General features: G+C 38.2%; 1 protein-coding gene across 1 annotated transcript in view; it reads right to left on the bottom strand.

Annotated features, from left to right (window-relative positions):
- FTO (FTO alpha-ketoglutarate dependent dioxygenase) overlaps positions 1-22847 on the bottom strand; it is a 432232-nt gene that overhangs the window by 216801 nt on the left and 192584 nt on the right. The window contains exon 7 of the mRNA XM_036751285.1: positions 16144-16263. Within this exon, the coding sequence (XP_036607180.1) occupies positions 16144-16263 (120 nt within the window). The remainder of the gene's footprint in view (positions 1-16143; positions 16264-22847) is intronic.

Raw genomic sequence — 22847 nt, 5'->3', positions numbered from 1 at the left:
CCTTTTTTTAGTTAATCATCTATTTGGGGGAAATGTGCACTATAGGAAGGCATTGTTTGGAGTTTTTTGGGGAAGTATCAATTGTGTAAAAAGAAAATGTATCAATACATATATTAGAAGGCATAGGGAACAACAACCACATACACACACACACACACACACCACACACACACACACACACACACACACACACACACACACACACACAGAAAAGAATGAGGGGGACATTCTCAGAGAAGGATGCTAAGACACATTAATTTTATCCCAGAAAGAAACCAAATGTGCACCTCTCTTGGGAAGCCTGGGGTTATCACATTTCTTCCTCAGGCTCAAGGCATGATGTTTACAAATGGAAAAGTCTATAATAAAACTCACGTGAGAGCAGACCCACAACTTCTGCAAGTGTTTACATTCTAATCAAGAAAACAAATCGCTTCTCACCAGGAAATTCCAGTGCCGTCAGCATGAAGGTTGCTGTACTGGTGCCAGGGGCGCTCTGGGGACGACAGGAGCTTCCCCTTTTTTCCATGCAGGACTCATTCTGTACACCTCCATGACAGGAGGGAGGAAAAGCCTTCCATGCATATAACACCATTTTATTTGTTCTCTAGCTGCTTAATGTGTACCCTGAGTGCCTAGTATAGGGCTATGTACCCTGTGGGCAATCAATACTCAATAAATCCTTGATGATTAGTTATATGACTCCCAACCCAGCCAAGTTGAGAGGAATATTGAGAAAGTGTGGATTCCAACCTCCTTAACTAGAAAAGACTGAGAAACAAGGCTGCTTGGGAAGGGATTTAAAAGTTGATATAACAGGAAATTCCTCATGAGAGTACTAGGGACATTCACATCTTTTTTTTCCTAGCCAAGGGATCTTTGCCTTCCCTCAAATGCATATAGAGTAGTGGGGCATGGACTTTGACAGTAGGTACTAAGTATGATGAAAGCACAGAATCTTGGAAGAGAACTCTGAGACCATCTTGTTCACTCTCTCACCTAATGTGAGAATCTCCTTAAACACACTGATGAGGATGATTATTCACCCTTTTCTTCAACACTCTCAGGGACAAGGCACCATCTCAGCAAATCATTTCATTTTGGGATAGTTTTTTTAGAAGCTTATTCTTTATATCGAGCTAAAATCTGAGTCCAATTGCCCTCTGGAGCTCTAAAAATATTTAATCCTTTCACAGGTCAATCTTTCAAACAGATGAAGATAGTTCCCATGTACCCTTCACAGATCTTCTTTCCAGATTTTATGCCGAAAGAAGTCAGTGCTTCCTATCAAGTGCACAGGTGACAAAAGGCCCCTACAAGGCATAGGAGGAATTGTCCCACTGCTCTAAATTCTATATCTAGGCTGGCCACTGATGCATCCAGTGGCTGAGTTTTCCAACAAAATCCTGGTTCCTCCTCTCTTAGAATGAATACTTCTATTAATTGGGTTTATGGTGGGGTTATCTGGGCAAAGTACATTGGAAAAGGCATTTTTAAATGTTTATGACTTTCAAATTCAAATCACTCTATTGTCCCCATATCAAGCCACCAACTAAGATCTGGCCTTCAAGACAAGGAGGCATTTATGTGATGAAAGCCCTTTAAGATGTTATTCAACACCCAAAGGATCTCTTGGCTAGAACAGAAAGCAAATATCTGCCTATGCTCTTCCTTGAAGTCTTCTTTTCCCTCCATCTGAAATTTCTTCTTAATTGACTTAAGTTCTAAATCCAACCCTAACTTAAGCACTCCATGCACAATGTTCTTGAAGTGAACCCCATTCTATGAGCTTATTTCTGCAGGGAATATGGGCACTTGACTCCCCAGGCCTTTAGAAAGGCAAGAAAGAAGTACAGAGGAGACACAGCAACTTTTACTTATATAAATGACCCTAATTTAGATTGACAAGTGGTGGGGGAGAGATGGGACTAAGCTAAGGGGACTCATCATATTTGTATGAAGCAACTGAAACTTGGCACTGAACAGATTCTAACAGGAACATAACTTTAAACAGAAAATCAGGCAATCTGCCATGTTCCCAGAGGCAAAGTACCCTCCCCTCTACCTCCCACCCAGGGAAATAGCTATAACACATAGGCTTGGACTTGGCCCAGAGTTATTCTACTCTTAACTCTCCTCCCCAGAATCAAAAGAGATGAGTAGTCTTCAATGCCCATCTTGAAAATATGCTTTGCCACACAATTACCTAATTCTGATGTGGGTTAATCCCAGATGATGGTTAGGTGGGGAATTCCTGACAAACGATAGAGAGCTGTGAGCTGAATAACCATTCAGTTAATTCACCATGTTCAAATCCTTAGTACTCAATACTTTACTAGGGAGAGTATTGAGCAAGAAGCAATTAACTGAAGCACACTGGATTGGGAATCAGAAAACCAGGGTCTGAGTTCCAATCCAACCAGGGATGTGGTTAGCTCTGAGTAAGTCACTTAACCTCGGGTAAATTATCATCCTACTCAAATAGAAACAAGACAATAAACCATGGACAGTATATTGACTTGGAAAATCACACATTTACACATTTCTTTTCTTTTTTTAATTAATACATCAACACATTAAAATCAGATAGAAACTAATTTTTAATGTGGTTACCCACAAGACACGTTTGACACTTCTGACCTAGATGATCTTTAAGGTTTCTTTCAGCTCTAAGTTGCTATGACCTCACAACTGATGTTTATATTGGGCCTCAGAGTGAAGAACAAAATATTGGTACTTCTAACATCCCCAAGTAGATAAGCACAGGACAACAGACTAGGCAAAAAAGAAATCAAATTATTAATGAAACATTAAATGGAAGAAACAAGGCTGTGCCAAAAACTGCTATGAAATAAGGAAGAATACAAACTGCCCTACCTGCTTCTTCTTCAAACGGTTGTTAACAAGATGCAATGAAATTACACATATGGAAGTGCTTTGAAAATATAAAGAACTATGTAAGATGGTTTGAGAAGATAGTTTGGTAAGATGTTATGATAATGGCAATGGTATTTAAAACTGGAATCAAGTAGTAACCTCATAAGTGGTCAGGCAAATGTCCGTTACCAAGCAACTAAGCTATTTCTAGGAATTCTGGTCAATGCTCTTCCTACATCCCCACCTTTAAAAGTACAAAAAACACTAATTATCTCAACCTATTAACCCACAGATGTTTGATGATGTTCTTGGGAAGTTTCAATCTTCTTTCATCCAACATAAGGAGATAGATGGTAATCCCAGAATGTAGTCACCTTCCACTGCTCCAAACTAAACAAAGACAGGGAAAGAAGATTGCTGAATAAACCAAAAAATCTTAGAAACCTGAGAACAATGAAAAGGAAGAAAACCAGGAAAAAGAACATACATTTGACCCTGAGTCAAGTAACAGGGAATTATTAATCACTGAAGGATTAACATCTTATGGATTACAAGTAATAAAAATAGTTATTGTTGGATTATCACATGCAATAGAGCCAAAGAATGAAGGTATCTAGAAGCAGTTGGGTGGCACAGTGGATATAGTGCAGGGCCTGGTGTCAGAAAGACCTAAATTCAAATCTAGGCTCAGATATTTATTAGCTCTGTGACTATGGGTAAGTTGCTTAACCTCTGCCTCAGTTTCCTCAACTATAAAATAGGGATAGTAAGAGCACCTACCTCACAGGGTTGATGTCAGGATCAAATGAGACAATATCTGTAAAATACTTAGCATGGTGCCTGACATATAGTAGGTGATTAATAAATGTTTGTTTCCTTCCTTCATCCTTCCAAATAAGATTAGAAAGATAAGAAAAGTAGTAGTCATTTAACTTTCAGATGGATTCAGTCCATTCTTCTTAGTTGTCTAATTGTTTCTAAGATGCACAATCAATCAGATACAGAAGAACTAAGTGTATGCAATCACCAATGTGATGTTGTTGACTAAAGCCTCCAACCACTGAAACATGGTATTGAGTGGAATGTTGGGATTAGAACAGGGAACCAAGGCAAGTGTACCTGTTATCCTACACTTAACCAAGCATTTATTAAGCACCTATTACATACCAGGCAACAATCTCTGCCCTCAAAGTGCATATAATCTATTGAAGGAAACTACATGTGCACAATACAAGGCAATACAAACCATATAAGGAATATATTACAAAATATGGCAACTATGGAAGTGTTTTGCATTATTTCATATGTATAACTGCTATCACATTGCTTGCCTTCTCACTGGGAGGGGAAAGGAGGGAGAGGGTGAGAATTTGGAACTCAAAATTTAAAGAGAAAAGAATGCTAAAAATCATTAAGTAACAAACTGAAAAGTTAAAAAATAGATTCAAAGTAATTTAACTGAGGGAAGAAGGAAAATGCTAGGGAATTAAGGAGGAGGTGGCACCTGAGCTCACCCTTAAATGGAGGTAGGAATTCTAAGAGTTAGGAGGTAAAGTGCATTTCAGGCATCGGATGCCTTTGCCTATGCAGAGTCATGGAGATGGAATGTCATGTGTGGAGAACAGCAAGTAAGTCTATCTGGCTACAAAAGATTACGTTAAGAATAGTAATGTATAAAAAGCCTGGAATGGCAGGACAGTTTTGGATTGTAAAGGGTTTTAAATGCCAAATGGAAGAAGAGGCAACAGGCAGGCACTAAAGGGATTTGAGTAGCAAAGTGACATAGTCCTTTAGGAACATCACTTCGGCAGCTTTGTGGAAGATGGGATGGAAAGAGAGAGACTTAGGAGAAGGAGATAAATTAAGAGGCTATTGCAACAGTCTAGAGGAGAGCTGTGTGAGCAGAAAGGAGGTAGATAGTGAGAGCTATTATGCTGGTAGAATCAATAAAACTTGGCAACCGATCCAATATGGAGCATGAGGGAGGGGAAAGTGTTGAGGGCAACTTCATAACTAAAACTTAGGTGAGTGGAAAGTGTGGTGATACCCTCTTTAGAAAAGTTACACAAGAGGGAGAAGGGTTGGGAACAGAGATGAACTCTATTTAGGTCTTCATGAGTTTGATATAGCTATAGGATGTCAAATTGGAAGTATCCAATAAGTAGCTGGTGATGAGACACGAGTTCAGGAGAGAGATCAGGGCTGTATCTATAGATCTGGGTGTCTTCTACATAGACAGGATAATTGAACATGGTGCATCCCCCTCCCATTAGAATAACAGTGAGAGAGTGCAGAGATTAAGACCATGGATACCTTGGATAGATCCTGGGGATATACTCCCAGTCAGGGGAGGTGGGACATGGATGTTTCAGAAAAAGAAACTGAGTAGTGGTGATACTTTCTGGGGCATTTTCATGCATTAAAAACAGAACCATACTTCCATGTAGCAAGGTGCATGTGTGACCCTCTAAGGCCTTAGGAAACTAAGAAGGTCTGGTATCTCACTCAAAACACAAACTTTAATATCAAAGCTATAGCACCAATAAAGCAAAGAAATTAAGTTGCCTCATGGTGCCTCAAGGGGAGAAAGGAAATGCTGCCTAAACAATATCCAAATTCCTTCCTCAGATCTTCGGCAATCTGGTCCTTCCCTATTTTTCTACTCACCTTTATCCCTCCCTGAACAAGTTCTCTGCTTCTGCCAAACTGATCTATTTCCTTTATCATAAAAACACCTGGTATCCCTCGCTGTGTTTGTTCACACTGTTATCTCTACTAAAAATGTCCTTTCTTTCTGTTCCCATCTTTACCTACTGAAATATTACATAGGATCATAGTCTTAAATCTGAAAGAGACTTTTAAGGGCTATCATCCTTCAGGGTCCACTCTTGATGCCATAAAGTCTTTCCTGACCACACCAGACAGAAATTGAACCTCTATAGCACTTGTATCATCTAAGCACATACTGGTATATTGTAGTTGTTTCTATAAGGTTGACTTTCCCCCACTAGCCTGTGATTCCTAGGGTAGGAAGTGTATTTTACTCATGCTGTATTCCTCCCACATGACCTTTATATGTTATTGTTGTTGAGTCATTTCAGTCCTGTCCAACTCCCCATGACCCCATTTGGGGTTTTCTTGGCAAAGATATTGGAGTGGTTTCCCATTGTCTTCTCCAGCTCATTTTACAGACGAAGAAACTAAGGCAAACAGGGTTAAGTGACTTGCCCAGGATCACACAGCTAGTAAGTGAGGCTGGATTTGAAGTCAGGTCTTCCTGACTCTAGGCCTAGCAATCTATCCACTGGCCACCTAGCTGCCCTGGCCTGTATATAGTAAATGCTCAATTTATTGAGTTCAATATCTTGAATAAACAGAAATTTTATCTTCCTTATTCTCATTACCCCTTTCCTCCCCTGCCCAAAACCTAAATGTAATCATGGGACTATTAGAAACTGAAAAGCAAAATGGGATGATGACAGATGACAGACAACTATATATCACTATAGTTAGCTTTCAGAAATCACTTCTTAGATGATGGAGGAGAAACTGCATAGGATCTCATCTCTTTTTGCAAGGAGGTTATATAGTGGTATTAGAAAAACAATTTTCAGAGATTAAATAGAAAGCACAGGCTTTTTCTGAACTTGCTTTGGTCTGCAAAGATGTAAAATATTTTGTAAATGAATTGAACTTTAGGCTATCCTACCAAAAAAAGAGGAAAAGTCATAATGTAATTAAGTTAACTAAGCAGATTAAGCTGAGGTCTTCCACCTATCGCAGAAAATACCATGGCCTAAATACTCATGCCATATAAGGTTCTATAAATACTATATATAGACAGAAAATTAACTTCCCACAATAACAAGCTAACCAAAGAACTCCAAGGGCATGGGTTATTCTCCTTCTGCTTCCATATGAAATGTGAGCAAGGTTTTAAACATCTAGAAGAGCAGAGTTAAAGGGGAAGAGGGGTAGGGAATGTTTCATCTTCACCGTTCCCACCAAAATCTTTTTGTAGCTTGCACGATCTGACTTCACCAGTGAAGGCAGATTTTGGCCAAGACCATCCAAATTCCTTCCATTTGATTCAAATACCAGGAGCACCATTGGCAGTAAAGTTAAAGTCAATATCCTCTCTACACTCCTACCAAAGACTTGTGGAGAAGGCAGTTCTTTCAACCTTTCAAGGATAGAACTAATTTTCCGGTCTGTGCATGGCTGGGTGTTAACTGCTATTTTCTTTAAAGGGAAAATCCTCGGAGCATTAAGAGCCAAGACATGGTCAGTTTCCATGTACCAAGATATACTGGATCATAGAGATTCTTGCTAGAGACAGAAAATCCAGTTACTTCCAGATCCCTTTCCTAGGACCAGTTTGAAGTGTAGACAAGCAACCAAGCTGATTATTCATACCCATGCCATCATCAAGAGGGGTTGCCTACCCAAAGGATGAGAAATATTCAGCATTCAGCTTGTCTAGTAAAAAAATCAATTTTCTCCTTAGGGATTTACACATTTCTGTACCCAATTCTTGCCCAGTGCACATTACTGTTTTTACATTCCTTATGAGACTGGTAGTAAAAGAATCCAAATCTGTTGTGTTGAAAAGGCTATCAAATTCCGAGATTCAATTATATCCTTTTATTAAAGAAAAGGGGTGGTGCTAAATAAATGTGAAAAGCATCAATAAAATACGCTTAGACATATTACTTTCAGCAGTCATAGTGTAGCAGTGCTGCTTCTCATGAAAAGGAGTGACCTAGGTATCTCTTCCCTCATTTTTAAGTAAATATTTATTTGTTTGCTTGAAATTATTCTCATTCCTATTAAAGCAATAATGGGCTCCCATCTCCTTGGACTTGTCTTTCTTAGAAGTAGCTTCCAGAGATGCAAGGAGTCAGTCCTCATGAGCAGTCTACACTCTGAAACGTTCCACTGATGTTGTTGCAGATGACTTTGGGTACTGGGTTGTTGTTTTTAAACAAATCCTTTAAAGAAAATTTTAAAATAAGAAGACTTCTCATAAGCAGTAATCAAGATTTCAAAAAAAATTGGTTCAGTACATGACAAATAAAAGTAAATCTGGGTAACATGGATAGGAGAGAAAAGCAGGACTTGACCAATGTGATTTCAAATGCATCCTTAGACAGACAGGATACTGCCTCTTGCAGTCATCTAAGCCTCATAAAGTACCCAAACTGGTGAAGCTGCCAAGAGACATGGAGCTCTGGATCAGGGCAATTATATTTCTTCTTCCAGGTATTGGAACATCTCACAATCCTCAAAGTTCAGATTTTACAAAATGAAAAATGCAAGACCTCACAGGCCTCTAAATCTGCTGAGTCATTTGGGATGAAATGATGTTAGGTGTTTTAATAGCTAGCCATTACTATATAAAACACTTTAATACAGAAACCAAGCCTTTACAAACAAAGCTGTCAGCTTGAACTGCTTATTTCTAAGAAACAGGGGCTAAAGTGTCACAAAGACCAAATGAGGTAACAGATGCAAAGCATGTGGCAAACTTTAAAGCACTACATAAAATGAGCTCCTATTATATAGTATCGTTGTTACTGTTAATAATAATATTCTACCTGTAAACAGGCAGATTCAGGGAAACTCTTTGTATGGGACTTCCCTCCAAAAAGCAAGAAACAAGGATGACTCAGAAGATAACTCTTCAATACCTGGGACACTGAGAGGGCAAGGGATTTGCCCAAAGTTAGCAAATGTCATTGGGATTCGAACCTGTCTTCCTGACACCAAGCCCAGTGCTCTCTTCACTGCCTGTTACCCTGGATGTCTGAACCTAAGATCTCATTACCGTAGAGAACAACCAGTATGGAAGGCTTCCAATGTCTGCCAATGAAGACTGGCAACTATACGAGGCAAATGGTCTTAAGCAAGTTGCCTGATGTCACAGAGAGGTTAAGTGTCTTGCCCAAAACCATTGTGTCTGAGTCTGAACTGAAACCATGTTGTCTCTGTCTCACATAGGCATGCTTTACACTGCACATTGCCCTATTATTCCAAATGCAGTAGTCATCAATCAAACAGTAACACTTAGAAAACATCTGTCCTACTTCTACTTTTAAACACACAGGGACAATCCCACTCTGCCATTAATTACCTATGTGAGTGCCCTTGGGCAAGTCACATAATTTTTTCTGGGGTTCAGGTTCTTCATGATCTAGAAAATAAAAAATTTAAATCCTACAGCATATCCTTTGAATTTTGAACTGAGATTGTCTCTCAGTCACTTAGATGGACTGATAACAAGCAAATATATTTAGGAAAAAAAACATTCACAGTTTACCTGTTGGGGAAGAGAGGCTTAAATGTATAACCTACAAAAGAGCACAAAAGCACTTTCAGATATAACAAAGACAAGTCATACAACAAAAACAAATATCAGAGTCATTTGGTCAAACCACGTAGTTGTTTTGCAGATATTAAGAGAAGCATGATGATGGTTAATAAGAAGAAGAATATAGGTAATTTATAAAGGGATTCTCTTTCAAAAGTCTACTTGCAAGAAAGAAGTTTAGCTCTTTGTACGTATATACTGATAGAGATAATATTATAAAGGTAGGTTAGACTCTCAAACCAACTCATGAAAGTTACAAAACCCATAATGTGGCTGAGATGGTACTAATAGTAGTTCTGAGCCATGAGTTCCTCTAAGTGTATCCCTGAACCCCTTTGAGTTTTAACCATAGAAATTTGGTATGGGTATGGGTATGAGAATTGGGCAGGGAGGAGTGGAGTAGGGACTAGATCTCTCAGGGGTGAGGTCCATCAAAAGGAAAATGGGGAAGTACTAAGCTATGAATTCAAATTTGGTACGAGTGTGTATATCAGGGTTGAGGAAAGCCCTCTCATGCCTGCAGTTGTCCTGGGTCGTGAAAGGGAAAGGAGTATCTATAGTTCTGCCAACAGAAGGAAGGAAAGGTTCAATGGAAGGAAGGGTTCCTTGGCAGAAATCATCAGTGGTAAAGGGCTCTGACAGTGGAGGGCATCTTTGTCATGGGAAGGGCGGAGGGAACAAGATTATATGTATGTATGTATGTATGTATGTGTATATATATTATATATATATATGTATGTATGTATATATATACACACACATACATATATATGTGTATATATATACACACATATACATATATATGCATATGTATATATATAATTTTGCAAATTTAAAAATATACATTATAGATATATATATACACACACAGTATATGCAAATACATATATACATCCTTTATTATTATAGGTAGTTATTGTTACTATTAATAACTATTAACCAGTGCTACATCATACATATGGGTTATCTTTAGTTGAGTGTTCATAACTTAGGGGCTCCCTAAAGTTCTACTTCTGCTACCTTGAATTTGTCAAAGAGCTTTATTTACCCCTTTCAAAGCAAGCTCATGAATATATGATCTCATTGGATCGTAGCAACAATCTTGGTTAGAGGGCAATCATGTTAGGGGCCTACTTACAAAAAAGACTGATCTCAAAGGAAACCTTGGGAATGTTCCCAAGAACGATGACTAGCAGATGATGGGGATTTTCTTCTCCTTCCTACTGTTCAGAGCCAGAACTGAAAAGAAAGCTCTGTGGAACAACTACTAAGCCTGAAGCTGAAGGAGTACTTAAATCTCTGGCCTATTTCAAAGTTAAATGACTTGTAATAATATAAATAGGAAGCCTGAACTGAATTATTTGAAAAAGCTACAGGGGAAAAAAAAAAAACCTGTTTGTATGTTGCATTTTTCAGACAATGCCAATGTTGAAAGCAATGACACACCGTTCCAGCACCAGGGTGTCTGAGAGCCCTCCTAAAAACATGGTGATGATCTGCTAGTCAAAATGAATGCAAATAAATTCAAACATCGAGCTAGCACCTTAGGGGGGAAACCAAGTATATCCACCGCTTTGCTAAAAACCTTAATTTCTACATACTTAAGTTCTTCTGAGAAGAATAAAGTACACAAACACACAATAGTCACATAAGTATGCATATCAATACATAAATACACTCATTTTAATTATGTGTATGCAATAAAGATTGGCATAACCCAACAATATCCTGGGAAATCAAACCTGAAATTGAAAGCCTGTCTGTCCATTTTGGTTCTGCTCTCTCCATACGCAAACTCCAGTTGGGAGAGGGAAGGCCGTGCCATGCCTACAGCTGGCATTTTCTGGCTCCTGTCACGGTCTCATAACCTTCAGCATTTTGGGCCTTGTTCTTCCCATGTGCAGAGAGGAGGCACAGGGGGATTGAGCCTCCTCACACTCTTGGTGTACAAAACAGGCACATTCAAGCACTTCATCCTAACAAAGCTCAAATCTCCACTGACTCACTCATGGAAGGGTTAAAAATAGAAAGTCCTACCCACTGGTTTGTTCTGATGTTCCAGGAGATATTGTCACTGGATGTATCCTCAATAGAATTCTATTCAACACCTCTGTCTTTAAGTACAAAGCTGTAGGCTGTAGCAGCTTTAAGAAACATAAGTATCCCTTTTTTTCTGCTGCACAGTATCTGTGTGTGAAATTCTCTAAAGGGGTTTAAGTATTTACCCTGAACACTATCAGACAGTTTCTAAAATTTTCCTTATCCTGTTGCAAACACACACACACACACACACACACACACACACACACACTTCAAAGAGAACCATAAATACAGTTCTTTGTGCTTTCAGCACATACTCTGTTTTGGAGGCTTAAGCTTGAATTCTTTTGGAATTGTAAATTCCCCCATTCCCTCCCCACCAAAAGGCAGATTACATAACAATTTTTTTTTCATTCATTAATAACTATAGTCACCAAGGGGAAGAATGGAAAAACATAAGCCAGAAAAATCTGGTAAATGGAAAGAGGATGGGGAGAAGGGGAAGAAAAGAATTAAATATTTTTTACAATTATAAAAAATTTTACTCTTTAAATCTTCTGTCCTCTGTCTCTCACTACCCCCCCCAACACATTTTGTTGTTGTTTTCAAAGCCTGCATCAAAGTCTGTGGTGAGCAAAAATGAGGAAGGGCTTTAGACCATTGGAGCTGAAAGGCAATCAGTGTCCTAATGTGAAAGCTTTGCTCCCAGTCTCAGCCTTCTTATTTGTTCTGGCATTCAAGGGCCTGAGCCACTAGCCTCAAATATCAGCCTACAGCCAGCCTATAGTATGTCTGAGTCACTCTGCTGAGTTTGGGTACAGCAGAGAAAGGGAGAGTGGAGTTTAAGCCTTAATTTTGAATAATCAAACTTTTAATTTCAGATTCTGAATTACTGTAATAGATTTTTCCAATAACTCAGAAATACTAGATCTAAAAACTGGAATCCCAAAGTGAATGTATATGTTTTAATGTTTATAATTAATTGGAATTAATTTAATTTGAACTAAAATTTTTTCCCCAAAAATAATGCATGATGGTACCTTTAGATTTACCTTTAGCTGTCATAGCAAAAATCGTTCTGGTGTGTGAAAAACTCACCTTGCTCTACATCTCAGCTTAAAATAAAAGTCAAAAGTGCTATAATACTTTCACTAATTCCCCTAGAAACAAACTGTTCCACCCACACTTCATTCCCCATGACTATATACCCGGTATTTAGAATAGATATCTAAGCTAAAATGGATAGGCTGCTGCAATTAACCTTTCATAGTAGGTTTAAGAAAGCTCAAACCAAGAAGAAAAATGGCATGGGACATTTTAAATTAAACGACTAAAACTTCTGGATGAAAAAGTCATCTCTGACTTTCCTAAGTTTCACCACTCCCTCATGAAGAGCTTTAACAACAAGCAAATGGAATGCCATTACATAAAACTCTCACTCATTTTCTGCATCTCTTAATGTTTTCAATGCCATGACTCTGCTCTTCCTGCCAAATTTTAACATAAATGGGTGGGATTAAATGGAGCCTGTAGCCTACCTAACGTAATTATATATGTTGTGATTTTGCACTGCCTCGAAACAGATACATTTTAATAATCCTAGTCTTGGCTTCTATCCACTCAAGTCAATAAAGGTTATTAAGGCCAACTGCCATATAAATACACTACCACTCGGGAAAACAAATTGTCAAGGTAGGAAACACAATTCATCCTAACACACCAAACCATCAGGGTCTGGTCTTTTCTTTCTTAGTGGAACACCAGATACATAAGAACAAACCAATTTCTCACCCATATGCAAATAACCAATATTCTTTAAATGTTTGTGTTGGAAACAATTTCAAAAGTGTGTCCATTGGTCTTCACTGAAATGATTGAGTTAGAAAGAAAATGAATATATCCCATCAATTTGTAAGGTTCCACATTCCACTGTCTTTTTCTGTATCTTCATGCATTTGATGGCGTTAAAACATTTTTATAGGTAAAATAAATGTCAGTTTTTCAAGGCACGAATGATACCAGACCCTGAGAGACAAATGGCCTATCCATTGAATCTACAGCTACAGTAACACTTCCTCACATCACAAGAGATTTCAGCTTTTCATACTTTTCTTTACCCAGAAAGCTAAGCTTGTAGTCTCTTTCAAATGGTAGCTCTTTCGTTGAATTCAGTGGACACTTATCCTGAAGAGTCTCTCGATAATATGTTAATCTGGGATAAGGGAGTGGTCATTGGGGTTTTTTTATTTGTTTTTAATAAAATACAAGCATCTGAATAACCTTACTCCCTTTTCCTGGATGAGAAAGAGAAGAGAAGAAAGAGAAAGGCTAGACAGATACTTAGGTTGTAGAGAGAGGGCTATGTACTTCAGGCTTAATGTCTCTAAATTCATGAGGTAATATTCAGGGAAAATGTGAAATTTTATCATACTGTCATTCAAATATAAGGTTTAACATTTACATCACAAGAGCAAGTGCAGAGTAAAACCATCCTCAGGGAGAGAAATGCCAAGAATAAACAGCATGATAAAAATATGTGTTTGCTGGAACAAGAAGTGAGAAGTAGAGGCTGGGGTAGGGTAGGGGATGAGGGAAAGGCTCACATAGGAAGAACCACGAGGTTTAGACAGTTGGTAAATTTTTTGAAATATATGACTGGTTATAACATGTGAAGTAATTACCATTAATAGAGGAAAAGCTATTTAAGAACTCATTTTCTTTTCTTCCTCTGCCCCACCTTCTCCCTTTGCCTTCCAACACATAGTAAATGTGGGAAAAAAAATCTGCCTAAGTCTCTTCTATATATGAAACTACTTCCAAATCTCATTTAACTCATGAGCAAAAAGAGAATGCATTCATTGCCTGTTAAGGATTTTTGGTTTGGCTTCCAAAAGAGAAAAATCAATGATGTTTTTGAAAACACAGAGTCCATTTATTAGAAGAGATCCCCCACATATGCTATTTTACATGACCAGAAGAAGCATAATTATTCATTGAAAATTATTATAATTTGGAGTAATATACTGCCTAGAAGCCAAGGGAGTACATTCAGCAATGCTTTTTTGATTAACCTAATTCTATAGAATCCAAATGTGCTCCAAACACTGCACTTTTTATGTTAAATTGCTGTTGAATTTGTTAACCCACAACTGATTTCCTGTGTTATGGAATCTTAGAGATTACAGCTAACTTGAAGCAACAGGGATAATTCTTGACAGTTAATGGTACATTTCTATGCATTTCCTTCAAAGCCAAGAATCCTGTTGTCTCAAAATGGTAGCTAAACATTGCCCCCTACTGCTTAAAATTGAAGGAAAAAAAGGATAGTCTATGGAGGGATAAAATAGGGCCTTAAATTAACTAACTAACCTCCTCCTTCTCTATCCCTCTAATACCCTCTCTTCTCTATCCCTACTCCCCATCCCCACCCCAGGTTCTTAGATATTATACATTAGCAGATAGAAAAGAATGAACATACCCAATTATCATTTTACTTAATTTCCTGTGATGGCCCAAACTAACTGTGTGATTAAAATACTTAAAGAGTCATAAAACATTTTTTTTTCAAGGTTAAACTTCAATTAGAAGCAGCTTCTCAGCTTGTCTTGTCCCAAACAGCAAGTCCCTACTGATAAATATCATTCCAAGTCATGTTGAAAGAAGAGACACTGAGGCCACTGTTTCAATCTGAGCACACAGTAATGCCACACCAATTGTAGAAAAACTAGCCCTGGAGGATTCCCAAATTGGCTGTTCCTTTAGGTTCTTTTCACTGAAGGTCTACTAAATAACAACCCATTCTCCCCTTCACAGCTTCTCTTCTATTATGGAACTCTTTTTGAATCACAGGTCCTTTAGAGAGGAGTTTATAATACATAATATGGATGATATCTGTAATACCTGAAGATATCAAACACACAATTCCTAAAGTCTAGGACAAACCCCACCCCCACTGCTGTTAGCTGAAAATCAACAAGAATAATAATAACCCGGTAAAATTTCTTTTTTCTGTTAATCGAACTCTGTATGTCCCTATTTTCCATTCCTGAGCTCTGACAAACCCAACATGGATAGGAATTAAGTTGGGATCCCGAAGATGGCATGGCAGCTTAAGTGGAGACTGTCAGAAATAGGCACCCACACTTTATTTGAATAGGAAGATGCCTTCACCCAAATCCTATTAATCTGCAACAGACTATATTCAGGTGTAAACTTTCAAAGGGCAAGGAGGTTTAGCTGCAACTGCCATCGCCTCAGGCTCAGTGTTACGACAACCTATGCATTAATTTACTTGTGGGAAAATGTCATTCTTTGTGTTTTTAAAAGAAAGATGCAAAAAAGGAAGGGGGAGGAAGAAAAGAGGGTGGGGAAGAGAGAGGGAAACTGATAAAGTTCAGTGGTCTGAGTTTGAAGGAAGAAATGTAGAGATCTTTGAATTTTGATCCTGTCTTCGACATGGATTCCCCCTGGGCTTTGGCCCCATGCCTGACTCCATTTCTTTATTTGTAAAATGGGGATTAACAACAGCTACTAGTCCCTCTGCCGGCTTAATTGTTCCTAGGGTACTTAGATATCAAGTACTAGGAAGTGCTATTATCTATCCCCAGATCTTATTCCATCCTTTCATTACTTTTTCTGAGTTTATTTTAATCTTCAAACTTACCAAATTTAAGAATTTTTCATTGCCAAGTGGTTCCCACCAAACCCTAGATAGGAGTTAGCTAAGAATTAACTGAGATTGGAAGAGTTGATTTATCATGTGCAAAGTATCTATGGGGAAATCAGCATAGACACCTTTTTTTCATTGTGGTAGTACACATCTCTGAAGATACGGTCCTCAGTACTAAATTACTTACCACACATTCCATCTTTTTCCATAGTCCTTCCAGTTCAGACATCGGTAGTTGCCACCAATCTGTGCACTTTTTGTAGCGATGGCCGTGAAACCAAAACTGCCTTAGCCATTCAAACTCTACCTGTTGGCCAAAAATAGAAGAAAATTACTATGATTAAGCTGGTTTTGGACATGGAAATTCTATGTCTTAACAATTCAAGTCTCATACAGTAACCTAATGGAAATCAGAAAGAAGGCTAACAAATAATTTCTAATTTCACTTGGAGCCTCAAACTCATTTTTTCAAAAGTGGAAAAGGAATATTACTGAAGTCAGAAGGTGTGAATCCCTGCACTAGAAAAGAAACCAAACTTCAGAGGTGCCACTCGATTAGGCTGAAGGCTGGAAGCAAAGAACTGAATTATAGAAGGGATACAATCAAACAGAAGGATTGTTTTTGCCTAGAACCTTTAATAAAAACTTTTTTTTTAGTTACAGATAACACATCCTGATATATCCTTCAAGATGTCAGATTTTTTTTTAAGTGTCTGAAATGTAGAAAACAGAGAAGGGCATTACAACTTGAATCATTCATCCACTATTAAAGGGAAATAGATATCATACCCAGAAAGGATTTGCTAAATAAAAAGAAGAAATGAACAACAAAGATCAAGAACAGTCATGAAGCAGCAGGGCACTGTGGCTAGAGGGCCAGTTCTGAAGCTGTGAAGACCTGGGTTTGAATTCTACTTCCGTCATGCCAGTTTACCATGGGCAAATCACTTCTCTCAAGGTCTTCAGCTATTCAATAAAGACTATAAATTACAGACAAAATGTTAATCTTCATCAATAGGGGGAGTTTCTATACTAGGAGATTCCTACACTGATTAAATCACATTTCTATAGATGATATAGATCTTATATGCATATGTATTTATTCTATATGTAAGATTTGAGAAGGATACCCAAGATTTCAATAGTATAGGAAACTCTGAGTGAGGAACTTCTTTCTTCTAATACAGAGAGATATGTGTCTGTTCTACAACTTACAGTCTTAGAGCAGGAGTTATTAACCTAAAATGTTTTTTTTTAAAACATTCGTCCATGAAATTAAAAAAATTGCAGTTAACTATTTTAGTATAATTGATTTCCTTTGTATTCCTAGGTATTTCATTTTATGCATTTAAAAGCATTCTGAGAAGGGGTCCCAGGGATTTATCAGACTGCCCAAGAGGTTCATGAGTCAAAAAAAAAAAAATAAGGGTTAAGAAGTCTTGTCTCAAAGAGTTGCCTGGGACTGAGAGATTAAGTACCTTGCCCCAGGGTCAAATAGTAAGTATGAGTCAAAGGCAGAACCTACACCAAGGTTTTCTGGACTCAAGGTTAGTTCTCTAGCTGCTATGTCATGCTGCCCTTCATGGACGTATACATACATACACATATATATGCATACACACAACTGTTCAGAGATACAGGATATAGCTTCTAAGCAAGCCCTGCAACTAGTTACCCTCGTACTCAAACAAAAATGGTAATATGTTCCAAGATGGTGGCAGAGATGCTGAAAACATATTTTACTCCTTATGTAACTGCTGACAAAGGTGAGGACTGAAGGAACCTTTGTGTGGGTCAACAAAAATTACCTATTGTCAAATCTTTCCTTATTTACCTCCAGTTAGAAAACATATTTAGTGTTTTACCCTCTACGCATCAAGTATAGGTACACTAAAAAATATCTTTTTGTCTATGCCCTTTGAAGAAATGTATAGGTCTTACTGCTTAGCTTTGCTATGGTAGTTATGTTCCATATACAAAGTCAACATGGTTATAATCATCACCTGTTCCCACAAAGAATTTTTTTATTGCTTATCCATATTGAATTTTCCTGAGGCAAACAAAGGCAACTTGTGAAGGTGTAACAATGGTGAAAATGGCTTAAATACCTAACCTGAGAACACCAAGTATAAACACTGCAACTTCAAAAGTCTGAAAAGGTTTTAGTTACATTAACTAAATGTTTGTTTGATATGCAGAACTGATTTCACTGAAAGCTGTTTAAACAAAAAAAGGAATGTGAACAATATTAAGACAACAGTTGCTTGAACTTATCTGTGGTATTAAAAAGATAGTAGTTAACAGAAGTAAACTAAGTATTTTCAAAGAGGACTACAAGTGTAGTTCAACTAAAAGAATACAAGTTCAACCACGCATGCATTTATCATGAGAAAAACAAGGTCTTTCTAATGAAGTTCACGTGAGATCTGTTCATGCCACAATAACAGTCTATCAGGGGAGCACCAAGAGGTAAAAAAAGGGTTGGGATCTTAAGTCTGGTGATTTCTACTGAAAGTGACAAAACATGTCAATCTCGACAGCTGTGATATTCTAGAAAATCAAACAGATTATGACAAGCAGTGAATTGTGATAGCACGTGACACTATACCAATTTTATACCTGTTTAAATTAAACTCTTTTTAAACCCTAATTACCTAAGTCAAGATAACACATCTAGGGACCTAATTAGCAGAAAATTGAGAAAGAAGAGCACCCTACCCATTCTTACTGACAAAGGTCTCTTCTTCCCCCTTAAATGGCTAATGTTTGGGAGTTTCTGTTTGTTTGTTTGGGTTGGCTTTGACTTCATTATGAACAGGAAAACACACACACACACACACACACACACACACACACACGGAAGGATTCAAGTCCCTTTCCATAACCTGACCATCAAGTTTCCCTGCAGAGCTCCCCAGATGAGCCTGATCCATGATGTTAGTTCTTCCCCAGGAGGCAGAATCTTTATTGGCATCAAACCCATTTACTGTACATTTTATTTATCTTCATTGCCTTGCTTTTCATCTCAATGAAATGGAGACGAAACCATGTTGGATCTCTTCCAGGACTTCAATCAGGTCCCACCCATGCCAAGAAAAGCAGCTAACTCTTTTACTGAAATTAATTTAGAGGAGTAAAGTGTATCCCCAGCTGCCTAAGCTGAGTCCTGGAGTGTGAATGAGGATAAGACATCTTAAGTATCAGAGTCTAGGAAAGGAAGGTGCAAAATAGAAGTTGCACACCCTCTGGAAACAACAACAAAAGCTGCATAAATGCTGGTGGGACAGGTTGTACCGTGTAAGCATGGAAGTGAAATATTGCTACCTGAGACTCAAAAAACAAAGTCCAGTAATACTGATTGACAAATCTTCAACCATGACAGGGCCATGGTCCTTATTCCTTCTCCAGGGGTCACTTTCACCAAGAAAGTGGGGGGGGGGGGCGGCGCGGACCTTAATAGAGCAAAAGAATGCCTCTAAGAAGCTGATCACAGGGAGACAGACTGCAGGGGCACAGCGTTCACTAGATCCGTTTTGATTAACAATTTTCATACATGCAATCATAACTCCCCTATGACTGAGTTTTTTAAATATATATAATACGATGATAGCTAATATTCATGGATCATGACCTATAAATATTTTGAGATCTTGAGGGGTTTTCTGAATCATCCAAGAAAGATAGAATAATGTTTAGTCTTATTTAAGTGCTATGTTTTATTGGATTGTATTTAACAACAAATTGGTAATCTATCTATGGTATGTATAATTAAGGCCCTAGAATTAAAGATTTAGTTCTGGAAAGGGGGCCTTATGTATAGGTCACTTAATCCAACCTCCTTGTTACACAGATTAATTTGACTTGCCCAAGGTCACATAGGCAGTGACAGAAATAGGCTTCAAACTCAAGTCCTCTGACTCCAAATCCAGCACTTTCCCCACCATGCTATGTTGCCTCTTGTTAACTTGATTAACCAGAAAATCTTTACTACCTAACCATGTTATATAACACACATTACTAAAGTCTTCCTCATGGACAAAGACTGAGTTCCATAGGCTAATCATGTGGGCACCTAGCTGGTATAACCCCTAAGGACCAATGAAGTCAAAGGAATGCAAAAAGGTAAAAGGACTGTACACTTATGTCCAACATCAACCCACAGTCAGTGTTCTTCACATCATGATTAAAAGCCCGTTTTCAGGAAACCAGTCAATGCTGGGTAGTAAAGGCCATGAGCACCATTTGACATTTTGTGTACTGAAGCATCTCAGTCAATTATTAAAAGGCACTGGTTATTAAATGCTGCCCATGGAGGTGATCTATATTGTCTCTCTTTTGAACCCACCAGCTCCCTGCCATGCTTTCATTTTTCTCTGAGTGCTCAAAATGCACATCTGCCTTGCAGTGGCTTTGAACAGGGCTACTCTTCGTAGCTGTGACACACGAGACAAACTATACAAACCTCCTTTCAAATGAACTTGAGTTTCTCACTGTATACTGAAGGCTAACAGAAGAGACCGGAGAAGCAGATAACAATAAAAACAAAAATAAGACAAAAAAATCTAGTTAACTGGAGACTGAGGCCTTGACCACAGCTACAATGGGCTACTACACTGGTCACAACAGCCTTGATTAAAAACAATAACTGATGAAAAAAACTGAGTACCCAATCACTCTACTGAAAGTGTAAAGGAGGTCAGAAAAGGCTTCTCTGATAATTGCAAATCACCCAGATCATTCCTACAGTAAAATGTAGTTTAGTCTTCTTCTCTAAATAGCCTTGCATCTTCAATTTTATTCTTGGGGATCAGGAGGAAGAATATGCTACTCCCACTGTCTAATGAAAAAAGCAAACAAAGCCACAAAAATGAGGTAACTAAAGAATATAACAATGTTTTATTAAGAAAAAATTATGCAAATGGACAGACTTTCCCCTTAGAAGAGACTCATAAAGCAAAGGTGAACAACATTCACTTGGCTGTAGCTCCGAGAGGGAGTCCAATTTTACAAAGTGGAAGAGCTTTCAGTTTGGGGACCGAGCAAACACCCTTCAGGAATGTCTTAGGAACTTTGGGAATGTTTCAAACAAGCCCTTCTGAAAAGGTGCTCATACCTATCCCTTGCAACGTGCAACTTGAGTCTAATGGCCTCCTTAGAGTCGTAATCCTTTTTGGCATCTTCCAACAACACTCGACTCTGTTGACTTGACACCCTGTCCTCCTAGGCATGCTGACTGTCTATCAGATTTGTCTTCTTTCCAGTTCTTTAACGTGATGTTTCAAGGTTCTGTGTTTGGTTACTCCTACCTTCCTACGCCACCTTTTCTCAGTACTGTTTCTCCCTCGGTAATTTCATTCTGGCCCTGACTTCTCTTCCAGCCTTCAGCCTGACATTCCAACTGCCTACAAACCACTCCATGTGGATGTCCCATCACTACCTCACATGCAATATGCTTAAAACAAAGCTTATTATCTTCCTCTACAAACCCATTCTTTCTGATTACACTATTTCTATTGGCAGCATTGTCATTATCCTCTGTTTGGAACCTTGGTTTTGATTAATCCCCTCTTATACCCAAACAGTTACCCTATCCCGTCAATGCTACCTTGGCTCTATCTCAAGCCCTGAAACCCTCTTTTCTATTACTACTGTTAATACTCTAGTGCAGGGTTTCATTATCACCCATCTGGATTGTTGCCTCCTAATGAGTCTCCATAGGGACATTCTTTCCTCTTTCCACGCTTCTGTGAAACTAACCTTCCTAAAGCACTGATCTAGTCACACCACCCTTCCCTTCAAAAATGTCTGTTACCTACCAAGTGAACTTCAAACCCCACTGCCTGGGACTCAAGGCTCCTCACACTGCAGCTCCACTCTGTCTTTGCAGCCTTATCACTTCATTCCCTTCGTCATATGTTTGGCTGTCTAAGCAAACCCTGTCTCCACAGCTTCACTCCTCCTGAGTCCTGTACCTTGAAAATCATCCCTTCTCTCTCTTAGACTCTTGAATTCCTAACCCATATGTTAAAATCCAATTCAAATATCACCTCATGCAGAAAGACTTCTCTGACCTTCCCCACATACCAGAACTTTCCCACCTTGGATATCACATATCACTTCATTTTGCACCTTTCTAATACATACGCCATTATTATTGTCCATTTTCTTTAGTTACTGGTAAATGTAACCTATACCCCACCCAACTTAACAAACATTAAGCTAATCCCACGGACGGGACACAACACTAAACAATGAGGACATAAAGATAAAACTCTAAAGCTATTGTCCTTAAGAAGCTTACATTCTACTACAAAAGTGATATGATATTTTTGTTTCAATTTGATATAACATGACCCATTTCAGTAGCTTTGAAGGAGTAAGGTTAAAACGGTTCCTGAAAATCTCCTAAGTTCTTTCATCTTTTTATATGAAGAAATTGACCTGAGAGTTGAGATGTGATACCAGGCTTTACAAATCCATGGAGCCTTCCACAATATGACGCTATGTTCCATGAATACAGGGATCATATCTAATTTAAACTTTGTATCTCACCTAGTGCCTTGCACAGTGTTTTGCATTGAGCAAGAACTAAAAGAATCTTTAATTGAATTGATTTAAAGCCATAGAAAAAAAAAGGAACACTTCCAAGCTCACACAGACTGAAACTTTTGTTACTTATAATAGCAAAACTTTGTCTTAAAATTAATAAACTAAAGGCATCTCTCTAGTCTTTAAGAGTGAGGAAAACAAAAGAGAAGTGGATAGCTATTATATATATATATTCAGGATTTCATTTAACAGCAAAGAACTAAGCACACACAAATGGGCAAACACTGAAACTCAGGCCTACTTGTGTGGTAAGAGAACAATATTTGACAATGTGCCTCAACA

This window comes from Trichosurus vulpecula, chromosome 3 (genome assembly GCF_011100635.1).
Source record: "Trichosurus vulpecula isolate mTriVul1 chromosome 3, mTriVul1.pri, whole genome shotgun sequence".
NCBI lineage: Eukaryota > Metazoa > Chordata > Mammalia > Diprotodontia > Phalangeridae > Trichosurus > Trichosurus vulpecula.
Note: the sequence above shows the minus strand (reverse complement) of the source record. Positions and strands in the feature narration are given on the sequence as shown.